This window comes from Salmo salar, chromosome 22 (assembly GCF_965601325.2).
Source record: "Salmo salar chromosome 22, fSalSal1, whole genome shotgun sequence".
Taxonomy (NCBI): Eukaryota; Metazoa; Chordata; class Actinopteri; order Salmoniformes; family Salmonidae; genus Salmo; species Salmo salar.
This window is the reverse complement of record NC_138312.1, coordinates 44544435-44568901: the sequence shown is the minus strand read 5'-3', so window position 1 is coordinate 44568901 and position 24467 is coordinate 44544435. Positions and strand designations below refer to the sequence as shown.

Sequence of the window (24467 nt, the reverse complement as noted above, 5' to 3'; positions counted from 1 at the left end):
TATATGCAAACATTTGTGTAAGCTATATGTAAGACAGTAAAGATCTGCTCAGGCTCAATAGGGATACATTCACGTAGACCCACATTTTGAATTTACTGATGAAAGCTGTCTTGGGAATTTTGACATGGAAATCTATTTCCTGTGACTGGTCGATCCGATTGGCCACACGACTGGTGATAATAGTGGTCGCATAGCGACTGGTCACTGTGGAGTTGACGTGAAAGCTGTAGATGTCCCAGTCCCTGTTCTATAAAGGATCAAGAAACACCATCAACACTGTTTACTATCAGACAACATTTGAACACAGATGCAGACTTTTTTGCACACACAGTGTTAGCAGTGCAATTTCTCAAATGAAATGCTTAAATACTAAATTGAAATTCCAATTTAGCATTTAAGCATTGCATTTATCAATACCCATTCCAAATTACATTTAATGATTGGGATGCAAAAATGATTAATGCAATTTAGCGCTTAAGAGTTACATTTTAAAATTAGCAATGATATCCCTCCATAATACTGTGGCATGTGGTGGCATGACTTTCCCAGAAAACAAGACTGCCTCTGTACACACACTCACTCAAGTCACACACACACTCACTCAAGTCACACACACAAGTAATCGCACCATTTAGGAATAAATAATAACCAGTAGAACTCAAGATGAGTATATCTGAAACCTGATTGGGCTCGGACTGGTTACACCTACTTGTTTGTTCGACTGCATTCTAGACTCATGCACTCTCGAAAGAGAAAAACGTGTTGACCAGTCGGTCTTTCACCCCAGACGTGACATGATAACATGTTGCTGTTTGTCTAGCTAGGAGACATGGTGCACTCTATCTGTTTTGGGCTGATAGGATGGTTTAGGGAAACAGCAACCAGGACAACAGTAGACTTGTCTAAGTCTAACACAGTATAGCTCAATCTAACCCCTAAAACTCGAGGGGATTTTGAGCTCTCCAACCTTGTGCTCTCTGCACATCCAAAACTGTAGTCAAAAGACACTGAACTGATGTAACCCCACAAAAACACACAGTCAATCACATGCATGCTAATCAACACAACAAAACACAATATCATCCCTGACAGAGTGCCCTCCCCCTTGTGACCCTGTGTCCTGTGCGTGACCCTACTGTACCTTATTGGTCGTTGCTGTGGTAACGCAGGCCAGCAGCAGTCCAAGAAGGCCGACTCGTACTGTGACTCCCTCCATCATGACCTCAGCAGAAATGAAACCCCACAAAACACACACAGCCTTTTAAAGAGGAGCACAGTATGCTATTGGCCAGCAACCAGCGAGTAGGGGCGTCATTTCAGCTAACCTAGGGTATGGCAAAGTGATTAAGGAAAGTTAGAGGTAGTTTTGCGAGACAATGCTAAGTAGCGTTAGCGCAATGACTGTAAGTCTATGGGTATCAAGATACCCATAGACTTACAGTTATTGCACTAACGCTAAATAGCAATGGCTGCGAAACTACCTCTAACTTTCTTCACACTGGACATAGAGAAATAAAAATGGTATCCGCAAGTTAATCTGACTCTGGGGAAGTAGATAAAGGGCCTCATTGCCAAAATCCCAAAGTACAGTGCATTCGGAAAGTATTCAGACCGCTTCCCTTTTTCCACATTTTGTTACATTACAGCCTTATTCTAAAATGTATTCAATTAATTGTTTTTCTCATCAATCTACACACAACACTCCCTACTGACAAAGCGAAAACATGTTTATATTTTTGCTAATTTATAAAATAAAAAAACAGAAATACCTTACGTACATAAGTATTCAGACCTATTGCTAAGAGACTCGAAATTGAGCTCAGGTGCATCCTGTTTCCATTGATCATCCTTGAGATGTTTCTACAACTTGATTGGAGTCCACCTGTGGTAAAATGAATTGATTGGACATGATTTGAAAAGGCACACACCTGTCTATATAAGGTCCCACAGTTAACAGTTCATGTCAGAGCAAAAACCAAGCCATGAGGTCAAAGGAATTGTCCGTAGCACTCCGAGATAGCATTGTGTCAAAGCACAGACCTAGGGAAGGGTACCAGAACATTTCTGCAGCATTGAAGGTCCCCAAGAACACAGTGGCCTCCATCATTCTTAAATGGAAGAAGTTTGAAACCACCAAGACTCTTCCTAGAGCTGGTACCCCCCGGCCAAACTGAGCAATTGGGGGAGAAGAGCCTTGGTCAGGCAGGTGACCAAGAACCCGATGGTCATGCTGACAGAGCTCCAGAGTTCCTCTGTGGAGATGGTAGAACCTTCCAGAAGGACAACCATTTCTAAAAACCTGTTATTGCTATGTCATTATGGGGTATTGTGTGTAGATTGATGACGGGGAAAAAATTATTTAATCAATTTTCGAATAAGGCTGTAATGTAACAACTGTGGAAAAAGTCGAAGGGGTCCGAATACTATCTAAATGCACTGTATCTTTCTAAGAAGTGGGAGGGAAGGGGTGATCGACTACAGTGGTTCCTTCTTTAAACGTTCAGAGTTTCTTATTTTACCAGGTAAGTTGACTGAGAACTTGTTCTCATTTACAGCAACGACCTGGGGAATAGTTACAGGGGAGAGGAGGGGGATGAATGAACCGAGATATACAGCGTCACGGCTTCATTGCTCCAGAACACTACAAGGGGGAGTTAGAGCACTCATTATGCATTTGGGTCCCAAGGTTTTTATATGTCCAATCATATCGATTGGTTCCAATGACGAATTTTGACGTGAGCCACCCTTGCCTTGTGGCATTCTTCAACAAAGATGACTGACAAAACATTACGGTGGAACCAGATGTAAGTTGTTATAACGTCATAAAGTCAAGCAAAAAATGTTCAATTGAGAGGAATATGTTAGTTAATGTAGAGACAAACGTTTGTGCATATTTTGTCATAAAGTTAACTTACGAAAATTGCTATTTCCCAAGTTAACTGACTAGCTAATATTAGCTAGCTAGCGTTAGAATGAATTTGTAATTCGTGTTTAATGTTTTAGGTACTCCTGAGAAAACCAGCAAACCAGGCTGTCGTCTTGCGAAACAATGGCTGTAAAGAATCTAGCTAGCTAAAGCATTTACTGCAAATTGAATGTACAATTGTGTAAGCTTGCCTTGCAATGCAGCTGAAGTAACATAGCTAACTATTTACTTGTTTATTGTGTAGTGGAGGATAACAAAAATAACTATGCCTATGGATGTGTAGCTAGCTACAGTATGTAGCCAATCTGTGTATGAACCCTAAAACGTTTGGTATGAATATTAGTTCAGAACCTATGAACCTCAGCTATTATAGTTGTATCAACTTCAAGTCTGAATGGCATTAATGAAGCCTATGGATAGAGTAGAATATAATAACTTTGTGCCAAGGATGCAAGTCCTATATATACACACGTACTGTAGTTATTACCACGCATGAGATTCCCACATTGTAGCCTGTACATTGAATATATTCACTGATCATGTACTCTTCCTTGGCAAATGAAGGTGTGGTTCAGGTATGAATCTGAGACATTCTTTTTCAGTCATATCAAACTCCATTATTTGAATGATGCGGTGTCTGCATGTATGTATTACGATTATACACTTCAACAGTGTTTACCACTCCTGCTACTGGGACATCAATGATTACACGCAACTATGGAATAGACTAGAAATATGATTGATTTGTAATTCAAATATTCAGAAAAAAAACAATGCATATCTAACTCCATCTGCATTAATCTGAGGACACAGGATAGTATTTCAATGAGATACTTCATTTCAACCAGTGGAGAATGTGAAACGCTTTATTGAAAGAAGTTCATTATCCCGGTTTTATAAATGCATTATAATTATGATAATTGTAATATTATAAATACAAGTTCAATCTGTACTTCAATGCACATATGGTGTGCATTATAAAACGAGGAAGAAAGATGAGGTGGGGAGAGAGGTGTAGAAGACAGAAAGGGAAAGAGGTAAGAACAGCGGCAGACAACATATGATTCATGAATTACAGTGCTACCCTAATATTCTCTCAGTTCATCACAATTGCGTTGTCTCCTAACCAGCCTTGGGCCCCCAGTTGGCCCGAAGGTTATCCTAAGAGCGGGTGAGGTGGCGATGATGGGACTGGCTTCCTCTCTCACGTCAAAAAAAATACCTGCAGACGAGAGAGCATGCCTAAGCATTGTTTTTGTATTCTAACACGGTCAGTCATCTTTAATCAGGAGTTGAGATGCAAAACTGACCTTGGATCATTAACTCTGGGACTACTACAGCTCTGTCTGTATTTGAATGTAAGCATCTCTTTATTAATACTTCCTGTTGACCTGACCAAGTGACATCTCACCTATGATCATGCTGTGCCCTCTGTGTCAGCCAGTTCAGATGCGGGAGGGGTTCACCAAAACAGCTGATATAACCTAGAGGATTTAGGGAGAAGGGGGAGAGGGATGAAGTGAAGAAGAGAGACTTATTGTGTGTGTGTGGTCTCCACACTAAGTGGCTACAGAGTACTTTATGCTGAAAAACAGACATGAGGACAAACAATAGAAGAAAATGTCAATAGAAGATATTGTATGTGATGCAGACACCTATCGGAGTGTACCTGAAACATTTAAATATAGAGGGCTATGTGTCTCATCACTTGGTTATTGCAAGGCTAACCCCCAGGTAAATCATGACTTGGCAGCAACAGAGTCCAGTGAAAAGGGCTGTGTTTATGTGGTGTAAAACTGAAAATTAGCAGTTTTTTTAAATGAATGCATGTGAGAGGTTCCATGTACAACAATACAGGCAGAAATGGAGAAAAAGAACACAGAACAGTTACTTCTGGTTATGGACACTTTTGCCAGCAATAAAGCTTCCACGGCCTGTTCCTCGGACAGTGAACATCTGGCAATATCTACATTTTCAACCCCTTGGTCAGCTCGCTCTCTGAAAGTAAAGAAAACTGCTTATTTTTTGTGGATATGAAAACAATAACTGAGATATGACCGTTCAAAATAAAGCGGCAGATGTCATTTTAAGGATATGTCAATAAAGCCCAGTGCTGCTCACCTGAGATGCCATCTTTGTAGGTGCCTGCTTTGACTTCCTTTGTGTCTGAAAAAAGTTGCTTTCAAAACAATTATTTTTGAATGAAAAAAAAATATATAATAATTTTGATCGACAAAAAGACACAAATGTACCTTCATAGCATATAACAATTTGCCTGTGAATAACCACACCTTCATACAAACGTGCTACAGTATTCAGAATTCTTGATGCACAACCGAAGATGCTGCCATATCCTGCCAGCACGCCCACAAGCGAGCTACTCAGGAGTAGAATGATGACACATGGAAGAAGGAAAGGAATGAGATGGGAACAACAATTTTTTGCAAGTTGGTGAGGGCTAATAGCTGAATAGACTATTCAACCTTTACTAAAGAATAGTCTAATAGCCGAGCTAGGTGTGAAAAAAAACCTCCTATCACAGACCAGATTTGCCCTAATGACCAAGGGGTAGCTTGCTACTCAATGTAATAAAGTAATAACTTTTCAAATAAGTTACTTTGCACGGTATGTTGGCTGACAATTTGTTAGCTACGCTGTCCTTACGAACTACATAGCATATCATTACAGCAGTATGTACCGGTATGTTAGCTAGCTACCTAACGTTAGTAGTTATACATCTAACTACCTAACGTTTATGGTCTTGATTATTCTCGTCATTCTTAGCTAAATGGTATAGTCGTTGTGCTTTCTCAATGGACATTTGGGCGCTTTCGTAAATTCGTAGTATTGTAAACACATCGTGGCCGCTGTTTCTATACTTCTATACTGTAGTGGTGGCACTTGGCTTGCGGATGCAAATTCACACATTCTAGAATATAATTTTGTTATTAAAAAGTGTATTTGACGCGCCAAAGTGTTATTTGACGTGTACCTTTTTTTCTTTACACACAAAGACCCAAATGGCGTTCCATAGAAAATTAAAGGAAACAACTGAAAGTAGGATTACTGATCACCAAGGCTTCAGGAACAAGCCCAGGTAGCCTACAAAACCAAGGTTAAAGAAGTGAAGGGAGACATCACAACTACTAAAGTTCTGACCGACCTCATTAAAAACACCTGGTAGAATGACACCATATGGTCGAAAGGCCTCAGTGAAAATTCCCCCAAAAAGGCACTCTCAAGAACTATGATAACTGGCGAGGAATTAACTTACTATTCATAGCAAGCAAGGTTTTCCTCAATGCATAGAAGCAGCTGTTGACATGACACTCAGGTAAGAGGAAGGATTCTGGAAAGGAAGAGGATGTATGGACCAGGATTTGCACTGTGAAACATTATAGAACAATGGAACACACCCCTTTTTATCAATTTTGTTGACTTCAAGAAAGGCTTTTAATAGTGTACATAGGAACACCCTATGCAAAACAGTGAGCGCCTATGGGCTTCCATCGAAGATCATTACACTCTTAGAAAAAAGGGTTTCAAAAGAGTTATTCAGCTTTCCCTATAGGAGAACCCTTTTTGGTTCCATGTAGAACCCTCTGTAGAAAATGTTCTACATGGAACCAAAAAGGTTTCCAACGGGAACCAACAGGGTTCTACCTGGAACCAAAAAGGGTTCTTAAAATGGGTTATCCTATGGAGACAGCTGAAGAACCCTTTTAGGTTCTAGATAGCATATTCTTTTCTAAGAGTACAATCATAGGACAATTATTTGAACACTTTGAATGCTGAGTCTTCATAGGTAATACCATCTCTGCATTGAGACAAAGGTGCATCATCTCTCCTATCCTCTTCCTCCTTACCACTGAATCATAACCCAAACCACATCCCATAAACCCAGAGGCATCCAGTGGGCCCTGTTCACCCAGCTGGAAGACTTGGACTTTGCAGATGACCTCGTTCTCTCCACCAACCACTTCAACCTACAGGGGGGGAAAAAAACAACAGTCTTAACTTTGCTAGGCAGACTGGTCTTAACTCAGGTGATGTAGATCAACACCAGCACCCCCAGCACCAGTTGTTCACATTTAAAAATGTTTCATTTAGAAGAGGCTCTTATCCAGAGTGACGTACAGTTTGTACATTCACCTTAAGATAGCTAGGTAGGAAACCCACATGTCAGAGGCATAGTAAGTACACTTTTCCTCAATAAAGTAGCTATCAGCAAAGTCCGAGCTTCAAAGTGTGTGTGTTGTGAGGGGTGGGACGAGGGGTTTCAAGTGCAATTGTGTTTAAGGAAAATTGTATTATTCATTTTTGAAGGGGGGGGGGGGGGGGGGGGGTTGAGGTGAGGGGGATTACTTGAGATATTCTCTTTGAAGAGGAAAGGTTTCAGGTGCTTTCAGAAGATAGGCAGGGACTCTCATTGAATGTCCTAGCTTCAGGGGAAGTTGGTTCCACCATTGGGGTGCCAGGCCAGAGAAGACTGAGCTGGAGCTGCACTCCCATAGGGGTGGGAGGGCCAAGAGACCAGAGGTGGCAGAATGAGTGCTTGGTTTGGGGTGTAGGGTTTGAGCATAGCCTTAAGGTAGTGAGGGGCAGTTCCTCTCGCTGCTCCGTAGGCAATCACCATGGTCTTGTAGTGGATGCGAAGTTTGACTGGAAGCCAGTGGAGTGTGGGGGTGTGAGGTGACAATGGAGAACTTGGATAGTTTGAAAACCAGGCGGGATACAGCTTTCTGGATAAGTTGCAGGGATTTCATGGCACAAGCAGGGAGCCCAGCCAACAGCGAATTGCAGTAGTCCAGACAGGATAGGACAAGTGCCTGGACTGGACTAGGACCTGCGCCACTTCCTGTGTGAGTTAGGGTCGTACTCTCCGGATGTTGTAGAGCATGAACCTACAGGAACGAGTCACTGCTTTTGTTTGCAGAGAACAGGGTGTTGTCCAGGGTCACGCCAAGGTTCTTTGTACTCTGGGAGGGCGACACAGTGGAGTTGTCAACCTTGGAGTTGTCTTTGAGCAGGGAGGAAGAGCAGCTATGTTTTGTTGAGGTTGAGGTGCTGGGCAGACATCCAAAAGGAGATATCTGCCAGGCACGCAGAGATGCGTGTCACCACCTGGGTGTCAGAAAGGCGGGGAAGGAGAAAAGTAGTTGAGTGCCATCCTCATAGCAATGATAGGAAAGACCATGTAAGGATATGACAAAGCAGAGTGACAAGGTGTGTGGAGAGAAGAGGAGAGGGCCAAGAACACAATGGTGAGAGTACATGGTGCAGACACAGATCCTCTCCACATCACCTGATAGGAGCATGCAGAGCCTGAGACGCCCAGCTCTAAGGAGAGGAGGATCTGATGTCGAAAGCAGCAGATAGGTTTAGGAGGATGATAACAGAGGGGAGAGAGTCAGCTTTGACAGTGACACATAGAAGAGCAGTCTCGGTTGAGTGAATTTAGATCCATTTGAGTTTGTGGATGACTTCACATACCTGGGCAGCCTCATCAGCAAGTACAGCAGAGCTCAAAAAGAATCAAGGCAAGATTGGGAAAAGCTCAGAGTGCCATCTCCCAACTCTGTACCATCTGAAAGTCCAAATAGTAAATCCTGAACAATGGTCCACCTTCACAACAGCAATGTGACGTCCATCCTGTTGTATGGGTCTGAATGCTGGAATGTCGTCAAAGGTTCAGACATTCCATCATGGATGCCTTAGAAGAATTTGCTGCATTTTCTGGCTAAATAAAATCACCAACCACAAACTCTACAGGAAAGATGAGGTGCAGGATCGCATTCCAAAGATATCCCTAAGGTAGACTCCACCTGGGAAAGAAACCCCAGTAGGTCTAAAACTACCTGGTGCAGAACTGTGACGGATGAGCTGGCCAAGATGAACCTTTCTTGGGCGAGGCACAACACATGGCCTAGGACAAAGAGCAGTGGAAGGAGCTCATTGTAGCCTTATGTCCCATAGGATATTAATATTAAATAAGAAAGATCGTAACAAGAGTTCAAACTTTTAGAGAAGTAAGAATTGATCAATAGGTTTAACCTGACTTCAGATGAGGGGATGGGTTTCCCGTAACCCTTCTCATTTATGGGGTTAGATAGGGGTAAGCCAGTCCACAGACTAAAGGTTGAGAAACTCCACTGTGAAATCTGCACACAACAGAACAACTCAGCATGTGTTGCTGGTAGAGTCAATAAACACTGCAGAGATCGGTTACAATGTGTTCAGTGTGCATTGGTGCTGGAGATGTGGGGCCCGTCCCAAATGGCACCCTATTCTCTATTGCATAAAGTAGGGCCTAAAGTAGTGTCTAAAGTAGTACTTTAGGCAATAGGGTGCAAATTTGGGGTGTAAACTTGGATTAGATAAGCAATACAGAGGCAAAGAGAACATCCCACAGGTAAATCAATGCTGTTTGAAAATAATTTGGCAATGTGTTGTGACGTGGAATCTACATAGAAAATACATTGGATTTGAAAAAAGTCAACGTGAACTGTTGTTTTGAGGGTAAAATTTCAACCACCTGATTATGTCATCATGGTAACCAAATTTCAACATAGACAAACCTTGTATAAAATATGTTGAATTTGTACCTTTTGGCACAAAGTCAGATCTTCAACATAAAATCCACTAGAAGACAAAACAATAGCCTGGGCCGCACCTCATACTGTAGAGCTGATCGATCTACAGCTATCCTTTTGGTCTCCCATCCACAGTTTTAGCCAAGCCCTGCTTAGGCTTGATATTTGTCACTGACCATAACCAACGTGCTATTGTGAGTCTAATTGTTGAGAAGTCATTACAAAGGGTAGTTTCAAGAGAGCAAAGGAGCTTTGTAGGCCTATATAGCATTTTGAAAGTGTGACGGCCCCTCCCTGATCTCTTTACTGGGTGTTGCAGTGCATACTTCCTGCAGGAGATTGGTGGGCGGAGCTGGGAGGGTCGTCAGTGCTGATGGGGCACACCTGTGAAAGCTCAGCTGTGGCATAAAGCCACTGTTTCCCCATTTAGAAAGATATTCCTCTCTCAGTGCATAACTATGGTTGTTTCGTTGTGGCTTTGGCAGCTAACTTACTGACCTTCATGCCTCAAGTGATTATTGTTGTGAGTGTTTCCTTTATTTATGGAATAAATTCATTTTGTTATTCCTTTACTTAGTGTGTGGTTTCACATTGTCTGTTACAATCTTGAGCCAGGTTGTAACAGAAGTCATCAACAGCTATTGTTTAAATTTATCCCAGGATTCAACAAAAAATAGACAAGCTTTGGATGATTTTAAAGGGAGTCTACACGTTAAAAATGTATATGTTGGATTCACATCTCCATCTCAACCAAAAATACAAGTTAAAGAATAGTATTAAATCAAACTGTATTTGAAGTTAGATTTTTTTCCTTTATTTAACTAGGCAAGTCAGTTAAGAACAAATTTTATTTTAAATGACGGCCAACCCTCCCCTAACCCGGACAACGCTGGGCAAATTACGCACCGCCCTATGGAACTCCCAATCACAGCCGGTTGTGATACAGCCCAGGATCGAACCAGTGTCTGTAGTGACTCCTCTGGCACTGAGATGCGGTGCCTTAGACTACTGCGTCCCTCGGGAGATTGGCATCTAACTACATACTTAGCTGTTATGTAAGTGGTCTGAGGCAGGCGTTGGCTTACAAGCGTTTTCAAGTGCAAAACTGATGAAAATGGTTTTAAGAAACAGCTCAGGAATTTAACGATGCTGCTACGAAGGCTCTAATGATGAACTTAGCCTTAAATTACTTTTGGGAAACCGGGCCACGATCAATTTTTTTTAACTGTATGACGTATTTCTCTTTCTCTGTTTTAAATATGTTGTCATGTCTAGATGTTCACCTATGTCTATACAGCGCACTCAGAAAGTATTCAGACCCCTTTACTTTTTCCATGTTGTTACGTTACAGCCTTATTCTAAAATGGATTGAATACATTTTTTCCCTCATCAATCTACACACAATACCCCATAATTACAGAGTGAAAACCGTTTTTTAGAAATTTTTACAAACGTATTCAACTTAAAAAACTGAAATAGCTTCTTTACATAAGTATTCATGCCCTTTGCAATGAGACTCGAAATTGAGCTCAGGCGCACCGTTTCCATTTACAGTTGAAGTCGGAAGTTTACATACACTTAGGTTGGAGTCATTAAAACTTGTTTTTCAACCACTCCACAAATTTCATGTTAACAAACTATAGTTTTGGCAAGTCGGTTAGGACATCTACCTTGTGCATGACACAAGTCCTTTTTCCAGCAATTGTTTCCAGACAGATTATTTCACTTATAATTCACTGCATCATAATTCCAGTGGGTCAGAAGTTTACATACACTAAGTTGACTGTGCCTTTAAACAGCTTGGAAAATTCCAGAAAATTATGTCATGGCTTTAGAAGCTTCTGATAGGCTAATTGACATCATTTGAGTCAATTGGAGGTATACCTGTGGATGTATTTCAAGGCCTACCTTCAAACTCAGTGCCTCTTTGCTTGACATCATGGTGAGATCAGCCAAGACCTCAGAAAATCAATTGTAGACCTCCACAAGTCTGGTTCATCCTTGGGAGAAATTTCCAAACGCCTGAAGGTACCACGTTCATCTGTACAAACAATAGTACGCAAGTATAAACACCATGGGACCACGCAGCCGTCATACCGCTCAAGAAGGAGACGCATTCTGTCTCCTAGAGATGAACGTACTTTGGTAGGAAAAGTGCAAATCAATCCCAGAACGACAGCATAGGATCTTGTGAAGATGCTGGAGGAAACAGGTACAAAAGTATCCATATCCACAGTAAAACGAATCCTATATCAACATAACCTGAAACGCCGCTCAGCAAGGAAGAAGCCACTGCTCCAAAACCGCCATAAAAAAGCCAGACTACGGTTTGCAACTGCACATGGTGACAAAGATTGTACTTTTTGGAGAAATGTCCTCTGGTCTGATGAAACAAAAATAGAACTGTTTGGCCATAATGACCATTGCTATGTTTGGAGGAAAAAGGGGGAGGCTTGCAAGCCGAAGAACACCATCCCAACCAAGAAGCACGGGGGTGGCAGCATCATGTTGTGGGGGTGCTTTGCTGCAGGAGGGCCTGGTGCACTTCACAAAATAGATGGCATCATGAGGCAGAAAAATTATGTGGATATATTGAAGCAACATCTCAGGACATCAGTCAGGAAGTTAAAGCTTGGTCGCAAATGGGTCTTCCAAATGAACGATGACCCCAAGCATACTTCCAAAGTTGTCGCAAAATGACTTAAGGACAACAAAGTCAAGGTATTGGAGTGGCCATCACAAAGCCCTGACCTCAATCCCATAGAACATTTGTGGGCAGAACTGAAAAAGTGTGTGCAAGCAAGGAGGCCTACAAACCTGACTCAGTTACACCAGCTCTGTCAGGAGGAATGGGCCAAAATTCACCTAACTTATTGTGGGAAGCTTGTGGAAGGCTACCCTTAATGTTTGACCCAAGTTAAACAATTTAAAGGCAATGCTACCAAATACTAATTGAGTGTATGTAAACTTCTGACCCACTGGGAATGTGATGAAAGAAATAAAAGCTGAAATAAATAATTCTCTCTACTATTATTCTGACATTTCACATTCTTAAAATAAAGTGGTGATCCTAACTGACCTAAGACAGGGAAGTTTTACTAGGATTAAATGTCAGGAATTGTGAAAAACTGAGTTTAAATGTATTTGGCTAAGGTGTATGTAAACTTCCGACTTCAACTGTACATATATGGATGAGTGATGTCAGAGCAGAATGGACTAAGATACAGTATACTAGCATACAGTATATACATATGAGATGAGTAATGCCAGATATGTAAACATTATTGACTAAGATACAGTAGAATAGTATAGAATACAGTATATACATATGAGATGTGTAATTGCAGATATGTAAACATTATTAAAGTGACTAGTGTTCTATTCCTTAAAGAGGCCAGTGATTTCTATGGGCAGCAGCCTTTAATGTGCTAGTGATGGCTGTTTAAGAGTCTGATGGCCTTGAGATAGATGTTGTTTTTCAGTCTCCCGGACATTTCTGAAAATGGATACATGGCATTTTGGAATGATACAATTAATTTGTCTTTCCATCATACTCTTGTGCTGGCATTGCAGAGTGCCCTGGTAAACAAAAAACATATTTAAAGTTCAATATTGGTTATAATGTAGGTTATAATGTACTCCATTGACTCACGCCATTCAGTAATTGTCATTCACTATTGTAGACAGTGTGTGTGTTTGTGTGTGTGCGCACGCACACACGTTTGTGTGTAACTGTGGTGTGTGTGTGTGATGATGATGATGGTAGTTTTTCTCACCGGGGACTCCGTGGTGGTGGCTCATGGTGGGGTTCTCCCCCTTCTTGGGCTTGTGGGCCACCTGTGAGGCTTCTCCCTGGGGCTTGGTGACCACCATGGAGATGAGAGGAGTCACAAAGCCATACTTCAGACAAAGATCCAGGGCCTCTATCTTCACCTTCTCTTTCACCTTACCGCTTGACTGCACCCTGAAACACACACACAACAGTATTAATTAAATAGAGTTGCTAAAACATACATTGGGGTACGTAATTATTGACAAAAATGACTATATAAAATAAATAATGGAAATACTGAGCTATGTTGTATGCTACATGTTTGTGTTTTATTATATTATTCAATACTATATTTTATACAATTGCTCGGAGAAAGAGATTTTGTTTAACAACACTTTTTTTTCTACAAATGGTAGGGGGTCAAAGTTATTGACACCCCTGTTTTCATTGCCTTTCAATAGCTCACCTTGTGAAGATAACGGAGCCTTTTTCTAAAATAAAATAAAAAAGACTTATACCGGGCTGGGCTTGAAAAAAGGCCTGCGTGTCTGTGCACCTTTTACTACTGCTCTATCAGCAGCAGCTGTAGCCACTAGTGTATTCCATCATTGGCTGGGCCAGAGAAATTTGTGGCCATGATGAAACTTATTTGTCTGATGATTGAAATGTTTTAAATTGCGATAAGAAAAGGCTGGAGTTCATTAGGGAGAATGATGATCCACGAGACCATGACAGACAGTGCATCTCAGTCTCAGGAGAAGCCCATATTCCAATGGCATCTGCATCGCCGATACATCCTAACAAAATACACCCTGTGACTGACCTGCGGATGTGCCTTGCTGGACCTTGTAAACTATTTAATGTTGACCCATAACTGATCCTAATGTCTTCCTAATCAGGCATAGGCTTGATGCAGTTATTTCAGAATGAAACATTCAAAACATGGGCCTTTTGAGCAATTACTTAAAGCAGGGGTGTCAAACTCATTCCACGGAGGGTCGAGTGTCTGCGGGTTTTTGTTTTTTCCTTTCATTTAAGACATAGACAACCAGGTGAGGGGATTTCCTCACTAATTACTGACCTTAATTCGTCTATCAAGTACGAGGGTGGAGCGAAAACCCGCAGACTCAGCCCTTTGTGGAATGAGTTTGACACGTGATTTAAAGAATTGAAGAAAAAAAACGTATCTGGTTGAAAACGGACTATGTGGCATCGAGTCAGGAACTTTGATTCTCGTGTCAAAATTGACTACAAAGTGTCAATAGGATAATTTTGGTTATAAAGTCAGTCTTGATGATTAGGAAAAAAAATTAAGGATATACCACAGTTTTCCTTTTCCTACCCACTTGCCCACACCTGGCAGCACCCAAGTAATAATAAATTCCTGATTTTAATGCCAGTGGTACATTTGATATGACTTTGGATATCCCTATGGGGCTAGTTAGGGACCATAAGTAATTTACACAATGTTACATGGGATAATATTTAAAAATATCAATAGCTCCAAATTTGAATTACTTGAAAACCTCAAACCAACTATAAATTGTAGAAATTAATTTACAAATATTAAAAGCCTTTAATGAGAAAACTAAAAGGTGTGCAACATGAAAATATTGTCCCATTTACATTGTGTAATTTATTGACGGTCTTTAACTAGCCCCACAGATAGGCTATCCAAAGTCTAACCAATTTTGCCATGGTGTGCCGGCTGGCTGAAGCTAATTGGCTATCTTGCTAGCTAGCCTAGGCTACTTCCAGACACAAGACCTGGTTAGACATTTCAAGTTATCTAGAAGGGTCTGTGACTGTAACTGTCTACTGTTTGGGCAAAGTGAATGTACAAACGCTTCCTACATGCTGTTCATGCAATTTCAGTTTATGTGAGAGAACAAGCACTGACTTGTGTAGGGATTGTACCATCTTAACCGCTGTGAAATATATTTTCAATAACAAGAAATACCATTTTTACAGCTGTTTGAAGCTGGTGGACCAAAACCGAAAGTAAAAGGCTCAAGCGCGAGTCTCTGCCATGTTACGAGGTAATGGTACACGGGGGAGGTGGGAGATTTGTTTCAATGCAGCCTAATGCTGTTGCAATTCACCTAGCTTCCACATATAGGAGAAATTCTATGTTTTATCACCTCGAATTATTCAAACTGTCTTTGTTATTTCAATATCAAAATTAAATGCTTTATTGTTTTTAAAGGCATGAATTGGCTCGTATGGTGTTGGATGACATTAATTAATGATTGATTGAGATGCATTGAAGTAGGTCTGAGTGACAGCTATAACAGGACGTGCTCTCACAGCTCGATGGTGGATAGATTATACAAGGCTACTAGCCTACTAAGTCTAATAATGATAATAGCAATACTTCTTATTATAATGAGAATAATAATTAGAGCAATAATAATAATAATAACCACAATTACACAAAGAAGAAGGAGGAAGAGGAGTGAGCGCTGCGTGTGCCAAACAGGTATTAGATTCAAACGTTCAAACAATATAAACAACACAAAACAAATGTTTATGAATCCTAGAGAGCCTTTTCTAAGGAAATCAAGTTGAAAGCCTTTATTACAGCATAGCAAAAATAATGTTGCTATGTTGCGGTTGCATGAGGCTTGGAGATCAATTGATATCGCAACAGCAGAAAGATGTGTCTAATTCCTGAAGCTATGGATGTTTTATAAAGCCTGACCCATTCAACAGTTGTTGATCATAACTAAAGTGAGTTTTATTTGGGCAAAATAACAGGCGTTTCAGTAGTGACATCATTGTTTTGGTTGTGACCTGGCATATACTGTACATTCTGAACTTAATTGCTTACTTACTTGATACCATATCTAATGGGGCACATGTGATCTTGTTATTATATATAGTATTATTATCATAATCAATAAAAGGCATGAGTCTTTTTGTCTGTGTCGTTCTTCCTTTTCACTGCTACCCTGTGTTGTCTTTGACTTTACCTCCATCTTGACCTTATATACTCCCAGTCGATATTCATGTCATAAGAAGGAATTCCCCTAGACCACGCCCACCTTGGGGGAAAACACTCCATCTTCTCCATTAATCCCCATTGAAAAAGTGGTAACTTCTCTGTAGATGTTTTATTATACAGAAATCAAAAACCATGCTGATGGAAAGATGGTGCCAACAGAGATGGTCGCCAGATGGTCGCTCATCATTAAGCTTGAGGCCCTGGGTCCGAATCCCACCCTGTGCAATTGGGTCCTGAACTTTCTGACGGGCCGCCCCCGAGGTGGTGAAGGTAGGAAACAACATCTTCACTTCGCTGATCCTCAACACTGGGGCCCCATAAGGGTGTATGCTCAGCCCCCTCCTGTACTCCCTGTTCACCCATGACAGCGTGGCCATGTACGCCTCCAACTCAATCATCAAGTTTGCAGACGGCGCAGCACTAGAGGGCTTGATTACCAACAATGACAAGACGGCCTACAGGGATGAGGTGAGGGCACTTGGAGTGTGGTGTCAGGAAAACAAACTCTCACTCAACATCAACAAAACAAGGGAGATGATCGTGGACTTCAGGAAACAGCAGAGGGAGCACCCCCCCCCCCATCCACAGCGACAGGACAATAGTGGAGAAGGTGGAAAGTTTTAAGTTCTTCTGCGTACACATCATGGACAGACTGAAATGGTCCACCCACACAGACAGTGTGGTCAAGAAGGTGCAACAGTGTCTCTTCAACCTCAGGAGGCTGAAGAAATTTGGCTTGTCACCTAAAACTTTTACAGATGCACAATTGAGAGCATCCTGTCGGGCTGTATCACCGCCTGGTACGGCAAATGCACCACCCTCAACCGCAAGGTGGTGCATTTGGGTGGTGCGGTCTGCACAACGCGTCACCGTGGGCAAACTACCTGCCTTCCAGGACACCTACAGCACCCGATGTCACAGGAAGGTCAAAAAGATAATCAAGGACAACAACCACCCGAGCCACTGCCTGTTCACCACGCTACCATCCAGAAGGCGAGGTCAGTACAGGTGCATCAAAGCTGGGATCGAGAGACTGAAAAACAGCTTCTAGCTCAAGGCCATCAGACTGTTAAATAGCCATCACTAACACAGAGAGGCTGCTGTCTACATACAGACTCAAATCATTGGCCACTTTAATAATTGGATCACTAGTCACTTTAAATAATGGCACTTTAATAATGTTTACATATCTTACATTACTCATCTCATATGTATATACTGTATTTTATACCATCTATTGCATCTTGCCTATGCCGCTCGGCCATCGCTCATCCATATATTATACGTACATATTCCCATTCCATCCCTTTACGTTGGTGTGTATAAGGTAGTTTTTGTGGAACCGTTAGATTACCTATTAGATATTACTGCACTGTCGGAACTAGAAGCACAAGCATTTCACTACACTTGCATTAACATCTGCTAACCATGTGTATGTGACCAATACAATTTGATTTGATTTGAAAAGCTGCTGTGTTGTACAATATACATCAAACCTGGTCAAAAATCCAGGTCTGCAGTTTCCAATGCTCTCACATAGGGAAGTAGAACCTGTGAGGAGAGCCCTGTGTGGCTTCAGGCTTTTCGGTCTGGGAGAGTGGGAAATTGTGGGTCTCGATATTGAAATATAAGTAGCTATGTATGTGGAAAACAGATCATCACAGGTAAGACATTTCATTTGTTTAGCATAGTTCGTTTGTAACTCCACTCATTAAGCTGTATACTCCGTTTGTAACTCCACTCATTAAGCTGTACAGACCGTTTGTAACTCCACTCATTAAGCTGTATATTCCGTTTGTAACTCCACTCATTAAGCTGTATAGTCCGTTTGTAACTCCACTCATTAAGCTGTATAGTCCATTTGTAACTCCACTCATTAAGCTGTATAGTCCATTTGTAACTCCACTCATTAAGCTGTATAGTCCGTTTGTAACTCCACTCATTAAGCTGTATAGTCCGTTTGTAACTCCACTCATTAAGCTGTATAGTCCGTTTGTAACTCCACTCATTAAGCTGTACAGACCGTTTGTAACTCCACTCATTAAGCTGTATAGTCTGTTTGTAACTCCACTCATTAAGCTGTATACTCCGTTTGTAACTCCACTCATTAAGCTGTATAGTCCGTTTGTAACTCCACTCATTAAGCTGTATAGTCCGTTTGTAACTCCACTCATTAAGCTGTACAGACCGTTTGTAACTCCACTCATTAAGCTGTATAGTCCGTTTGTAACTCCACTCATTAAGCTGTATAGTCCGTTAGTAACTCCACTCATTAAGCTGTATAGTCCGTTTGTAACTCCACTCATTAAGCTGTATAGTCCGTTAGTAACTCCACTCATCAAGCTGTATAGTCCGTTAGTAACTCCACTCATTAAGCTGTATGTTCCGTTAGTAACTCCACTCATTAAGCTGTATAGTCCGTTTGTAACTCCACTCATTAAGCTGTATGTTCCGTTAGTAACTCCACTCATTAAGCTGTATAGTCCGTTTGTAACTCCACTCATTAAGCTGTATAGTCCGTATGTAACTCCACTCATTAAGCTGTGTAGTCCATTTGTAACTCCACTCATTAGGCTGTATAGTCCATTTGTAACTCCACTCATTAAGCTGTATAATCCATTTGTAACTCCACTCATTAAGCTGTATAGTCCGTTTGTAACTCCACTCATTAAGCTGTATGTTCCGTATGTAACTCCACTCATTAAGCTGTATAGTTAATTTGTAACTCCACTCATTAAGCTGTATGTTCCGTATGTAACTCCACTCATTAAGCTGGATGGTCCGTATGTAACTCCACTCATTAAGCTGTATAGTCCATTTGTAACTCCACTCATTAAGCTGTATAGTCACTTTGTTTGGGTTGTTTGTTTTGGCAAGCTAGCACTAGCGCTCAGTCACGTGACTAGTGTCGTTGTGACGCTCCCAGTGTCTGGTGGAATTTTGCCAGTGCTTAGCTCCATTACATTTATTTTTATCCTAAAAACTCCCCAGTCCTTTATGATTACAAGCACATCCATAACATGGTGCAGCCAACACTATGCTTGAAAATATGGAGAGTGGTACTAAGTAATGTGTTGTTTTGGATTTGCCCCAAACATAACACTTTGTATTAAGGACAAAAAGTGAATTGCTTTGCCACATTTTCTGCAGTATTACTTTAGTGCCTTAATGCAAACAGGACGCTTGTTTTTGAATATTTGTATTCTGTACAGGCTTCCCTCATTTCACTCTGTCAATTAGTTTAATATTGTGGAGTAACTAATGTTGGGGTAGGTTCCTTGTTCCTTGTCAATCATTGGCTTGTTGATGAAATCAGCAATCAGACAATATCTTATTTAAGTAAATCAATTAAACCTTTATTAATGCATTTGCAGACAGAAGTTGACAATGGAAACACAGTGCATATGTTTCAGAGTAAGTTCTGCAAAATAAAAAATGTCAAAGATGCTTTAACCTTTTATGGCTAGGGGGCAGTATTTTCACAGCCGGATAAAAAACATACCCGATTTAATCTGATTATTACTCCTGCCCAGAAACTAGAATATGCATATAATTATTAGCTTTGGATAGAAAACACTCCAACGTTTCTAAAACTGCTTGAATGGTGTCTGTGAGTATAACAGAACTCATTTGGCAGGCCAAAACCTGAGAAGATTCCATGCAGGAAGTGCCCTGTCTGACAATTTCTTGCCCTTCTTGATTATCTCTATCCATTACAGAGGATCTCTGCTGTTACGTGACACTTCCTACGGCTCCCATGGGCATGTGACTAATAACATTTTATTTTATTTTGATTTGATTTGACACTCAAAGGAACAAAAAGCTTTGACCAGTCGGTCTTTCACCCTAAACGTGATATGATAACATGTTGCTGTTTGTCTAGCTAGGAGACATGGTGCACTCTGTCTGTTTGGGGCTGATAAGAAGTTCAGGGCAGTGGTTCCCAAACATTGTATAGTCCCGTACCCCTTCAAACATTCAACCTCCAGCTGCGTTCCCTTTCTAGCACCAGGGTCAGAACATTTTCAAATTTTGTTTTTTGCCATCATTGTAAGCCTGCCACACACACACACTATACGATACATTTATTAAACATAAGAATGAGTGTGAGTTTTGTCACAACCCGACTCTTATAGGACCAGGACACAATAATCAATCATTTTGCTCTCTATTTAACCATTTTACATATTAAACCTTATTTGTTAATTTAAAATTGTTAATAACTCACCACAGGTTAATGAGAAGGGTGTGCTTGAAAGGATGCACATAACTCTGCAATGTTGGGTTGTATTGGAGAGAATCTCAGTCTTAAACCTCTCTAGGGTAGGGGGCAGTATTTTCACGGCCGGATGAAAAATGTACCCAAATTAAACGGCCTACTACTCGGGCCCAGGAACTAGAATATACATATTATTAGTAGATTTGGATAGAAAACACTCTGAAGTTTCTAAAACTGTTTGAATGATGTCTGTGAGTATAACAGAACTCATATGGCAGGCAAAAACCTGAGAAAAATCTAACCAGGAAGTGAGAATTCTGGTGCTTGTAGTCCTTTCAAGTCATTGCCTATCAAACACACAGTGACTTAGGGTTCATTTGCACTTCCTAAGCCTTCCCCTAGATGTCAACAGTCTTTAGAAAGTTGTTTGAGGCGTCTATGATGAACAGAGAGCGAACAGAGGAAGTTGGAAGTTGTTGACTCAGGAAGGTACTGGCGTTCATTGGCGCACGATCACGTGAGAGTTAGCGGTGTTCCAAAACGTTGCAATCGTCCGGTTGGAATATTATTGAAGTTCTAAGTGATAAAGGCCTTAAAGTTTGATGCTATACAACGTTTGACATGTTTGAACGAACGTAACTAGAACTTTTTTTACTTTTCGTTGTGACATTATCCGTGCGCTTCCTACACTTGGAGTAGCTAACTGAACGTGCTAACAACAAGGAGCTATTTGGACATAAATTATGGACTTTATCGAACAAAGCAACATTTATTGTGGACCTGGGATCCCTGGAAGTGCCTTCTGATGAAGATCATCAAAGGTAAGTGAATATTTCTAATGCTATTTATGATTTTAGATGACTCCAAAATGGTGGGTATCTGTATTGCCTGGTGTATTTTTCTGAGTGCAGTACTCATGTTATTGCAAAGTGTGCTTTCCTTGTGAAGCTTTTTTTAAATATGTCACAGCGTTTGCATAAAGGAGATGTTCATCTATAATTCTTTGAATAACAGTTTAATATTTTATCAACATTTATGGTGAGTATTTCTGTAAATTGTTGTGCTGCTTCACCGGCAGTATTGGAGGCAAAATATTTTCGGAACATCACGCGCCAATGTAAAATGGGGTTTATGGATATAAATATGAACTTTATCGAACAAAAAATGCATGTATTGTGTAACATGATGTCCTAGGTGTGTCATCTGATGAAGATCGTCAAAGGTTAGTGCATAATTTTAGCTGGTTTTCTGGTTTTTGTGATGCCTGTCCTTGCTAGGAAAATGGCTGTGTGCTTTTTCTTGTGTTGGAACTGTCCTAACATAATCTAACTTTATGCTTTCGCCATAAAGCCTTTTTGAAATCAGACAATGTGGTTACATTAAGGAGACGTGTACCTTTAAAATGGTGTAAAATAGTCCTTTGTTTGAGAACTTTGAATTATGACATTTTGTGGTTTTGAATTTGGCGCTCTGATTTTTCACTGGCTGTTGAATAGTGTGAACCGTGGAGAGGTTAAATAATTATCCACACACAGTCTGTGCCTGTATTTAGTTTTCATGCTAGTGAGGGCCGAGAATCCACTCTCACATAGGTACGTGCTTACAAAGGGCATCAGTGTCATAACAGCGTGATTTGCCAAGGCAGGATACTCTGAGTGCAGCCCATTCCAGAAATCTGTCAGTGGCTTCTGATTAAATAAAATTTTCACAGAACCGCTTGTTACAATTTTGATAAGGCTCTCTTGTTCAGATATCGGTAAGTGGACTGGAGGCAGGGCATGAAAGGGATAACGAATCCAGTTGTTTGTGTCATCTGTTTCGGGAAAGTACCTGCGTAATTGCGCACCCAACTTACTCAGGTGTTTCGCAATATCACATTTGACATTGTCCGTAAGCTGGGGTTCATTTGCACACAAAAAAAACAAACAATGATGGAAAGACCTGTGTCTTGTCCTTGTTAATGCAGACAGAGAAGAGCTCCAATTTCTTAATCATAGCCTCTATTTTGTCTCGCACATTGAATATAGTTGTGGAGAGTCCCTGTAATCCTAGATTCAGATCATTCAGGCGAGAAAAAACATCACCCAAATAGGCCAGTCGTGTGAGAAACTCGTCATCATGTCAGTCAGACAAGTGAACATTTTGGTCAATAAAGAAAACTTTAAGCTACTTTCTCAAAAACAAAAAAAGTGTCAATACTTGCCCCTTGAAAACCAGCACATTTCTGAATGTTGTAAAAGCGTTACGTGGTCGCTGCCCATATCATTGCATGCTGCAAAAAATATATGAGAGTTCAGGGGCCTTGCTTTAACAAAGTTAACCATTTTCACTGTAGTGTCCAAAACGTCTTTCAAGCTGTCAGGCATTCACTTGGCAGCAAAAGCCTATCGGTGAATGCTGCAGTGTACCCAAGTGGTGTCCGGCGCAACTGCTTGCATGCGCTTTACCACTCCAGTATGTCTCCCTGTCATGGCTTTTGCGCCTTCAGTACAGATACCAACATGAGCAGCAGCTACGTTCGGTTACACATGGACCGTTAGTGGAATTCCCACAAGAGAGTAACAGTTAATGTGATTGGATGTTAATTATTTGACTAGCCTACTTGTATCTAAAGTTAAATCTAGAATTGGCTTCCTATTTTGCAACAAAGCATCCTTCACTCATGCTGCCAAACATACCCTCGTAAAACTGACCATCCTACTGATCCTCGACTTCAGCGATGTCGTTTACAAAATAGCCTCCAATACCCTACTCAATAAACTGGATGCAGTCTATCACAGTGCCATCCATTTAGTCACCAAAGCCCCATGTACGCTCTCGTTGGCTGGCCCTCGCTTCATACTCGTCGCCAAACCCATTGGCTCCAGGTCATCTACAAGACCCTGCTAGGTAAAGTCCCCCCTTATGGTCACTGGTCACCAATACAGCACCCACCTGTAGCACGCGCTCCAGCAGGTATATCTCTCTGGTCACCCCCAAAGCCAATTCTTCCTTTGGCCGTCTCTCCTTCCAGTTCTCCGCTGCCAATGACTGGAACGAACTACAAAAATCTCTGAAACTGGAAACACTTATCTCCCTCACTAGCTTTAAGCACCAGCTGTCAGAGCAGCTCACAGATCACTGCACCTGTACATAGCCTATCTATAATATTGCCCAAACCACTACCTCTTCCCCTACTGTATTTATTTTGCTCCTTTGCACCCCATTATTTCTATTTCTACTTTGCACTTTATTCCACTACAAATCTACCATTCCAGTGTTTTACTTGCTATATTGTATTTACTTTGCCACCATGGCCTTTTTTGTCTTTACCTCCCTTATCCTGTTATGGCTAGGGGGCAGTATTTTCACGGCTGGATAAAAAACGTACCCAATTTAATCTGGTTACTACTCCTGCCCAGTAACTAGAATATGCATATAATTATTGGCTTTGGATAGAAAACACCCTGAAGTTTCTAAAACTGTTTGAATGGTGTCTGTGAGTATAACAGAACTCATATGGCAGGCAAAAACCTGAGAACATTTCATGCAGGAAGTGGCCTGTCTGACAAGGTGTCGTTCTTCTTGTCTCTGTTTATTGAAGAGTGAGGATCTTAGCTGTCCCGTGACACTTCCTACGGCTGCCATAGGTTCTCAGAAGGCGGCAAAAAGCGGAATCGTGGCTTTGCAGGCTCTGGCTGAAACAAAGTAGCGCGTTTGGGTAGTGGCTGGTTACAGTACTGTGAGACTCAGGCTCGTGCCCGCGTCGACCGAAAGGTTTGTTTTCATTCCTCTGTTTAGCTAAATGGACATTCCCGGTCGGAATATTATCGCTTTTTTACGAGAAAAATGGCTTAAAAATGGATTTTAAACAGCGGTTGACATGCTTCGAAGTACGGTAATGGAATATTTAGATTTTTTTTGTCACGAATTGCGCCATGCGCACGACCCTTCTTTACCATTCGGATAGTGTC

At 41.1% G+C, this 24467-nt stretch overlaps 1 protein-coding gene and 1 long non-coding RNA gene across 3 annotated transcripts in view; both read right to left on the bottom strand.

Annotated features, from left to right (window-relative positions):
* The window catches only part of LOC106583443 (inter-alpha-trypsin inhibitor heavy chain H3), a 40714-nt gene extending 39428 nt beyond the window's left edge, over nt 1-1286 (bottom strand). For both annotated transcript variants that reach the window (XM_014167610.3, XM_014167611.3), the window contains exons 1-2: nt 1142-1286; nt 84-247 (exon numbers count right to left, since the gene is read on the bottom strand). In XM_014167610.3, coding sequence (XP_014023085.1) covers nt 84-247; nt 1142-1219 — 242 coding nt within the window. In that variant the 5' untranslated portion in view covers nt 1220-1286. The remainder of the gene's footprint in view (nt 1-83; nt 248-1141) is intronic.
* Nucleotides 1287-3776: 2490 nt separating this feature from the next.
* On the bottom strand, nt 3777-11184 carry LOC106583379 (uncharacterized). Its single transcript, XR_001323490.3, has 4 exons — nt 5048-11184; nt 4818-4924; nt 4338-4410; nt 3777-4148 (listed from the first exon to the last, which is right to left on the bottom strand). It is a non-coding gene; the product is annotated as an uncharacterized LOC106583379 (long non-coding RNA).
* Nucleotides 11185-24467: the final 13283 nt, after the last annotated feature.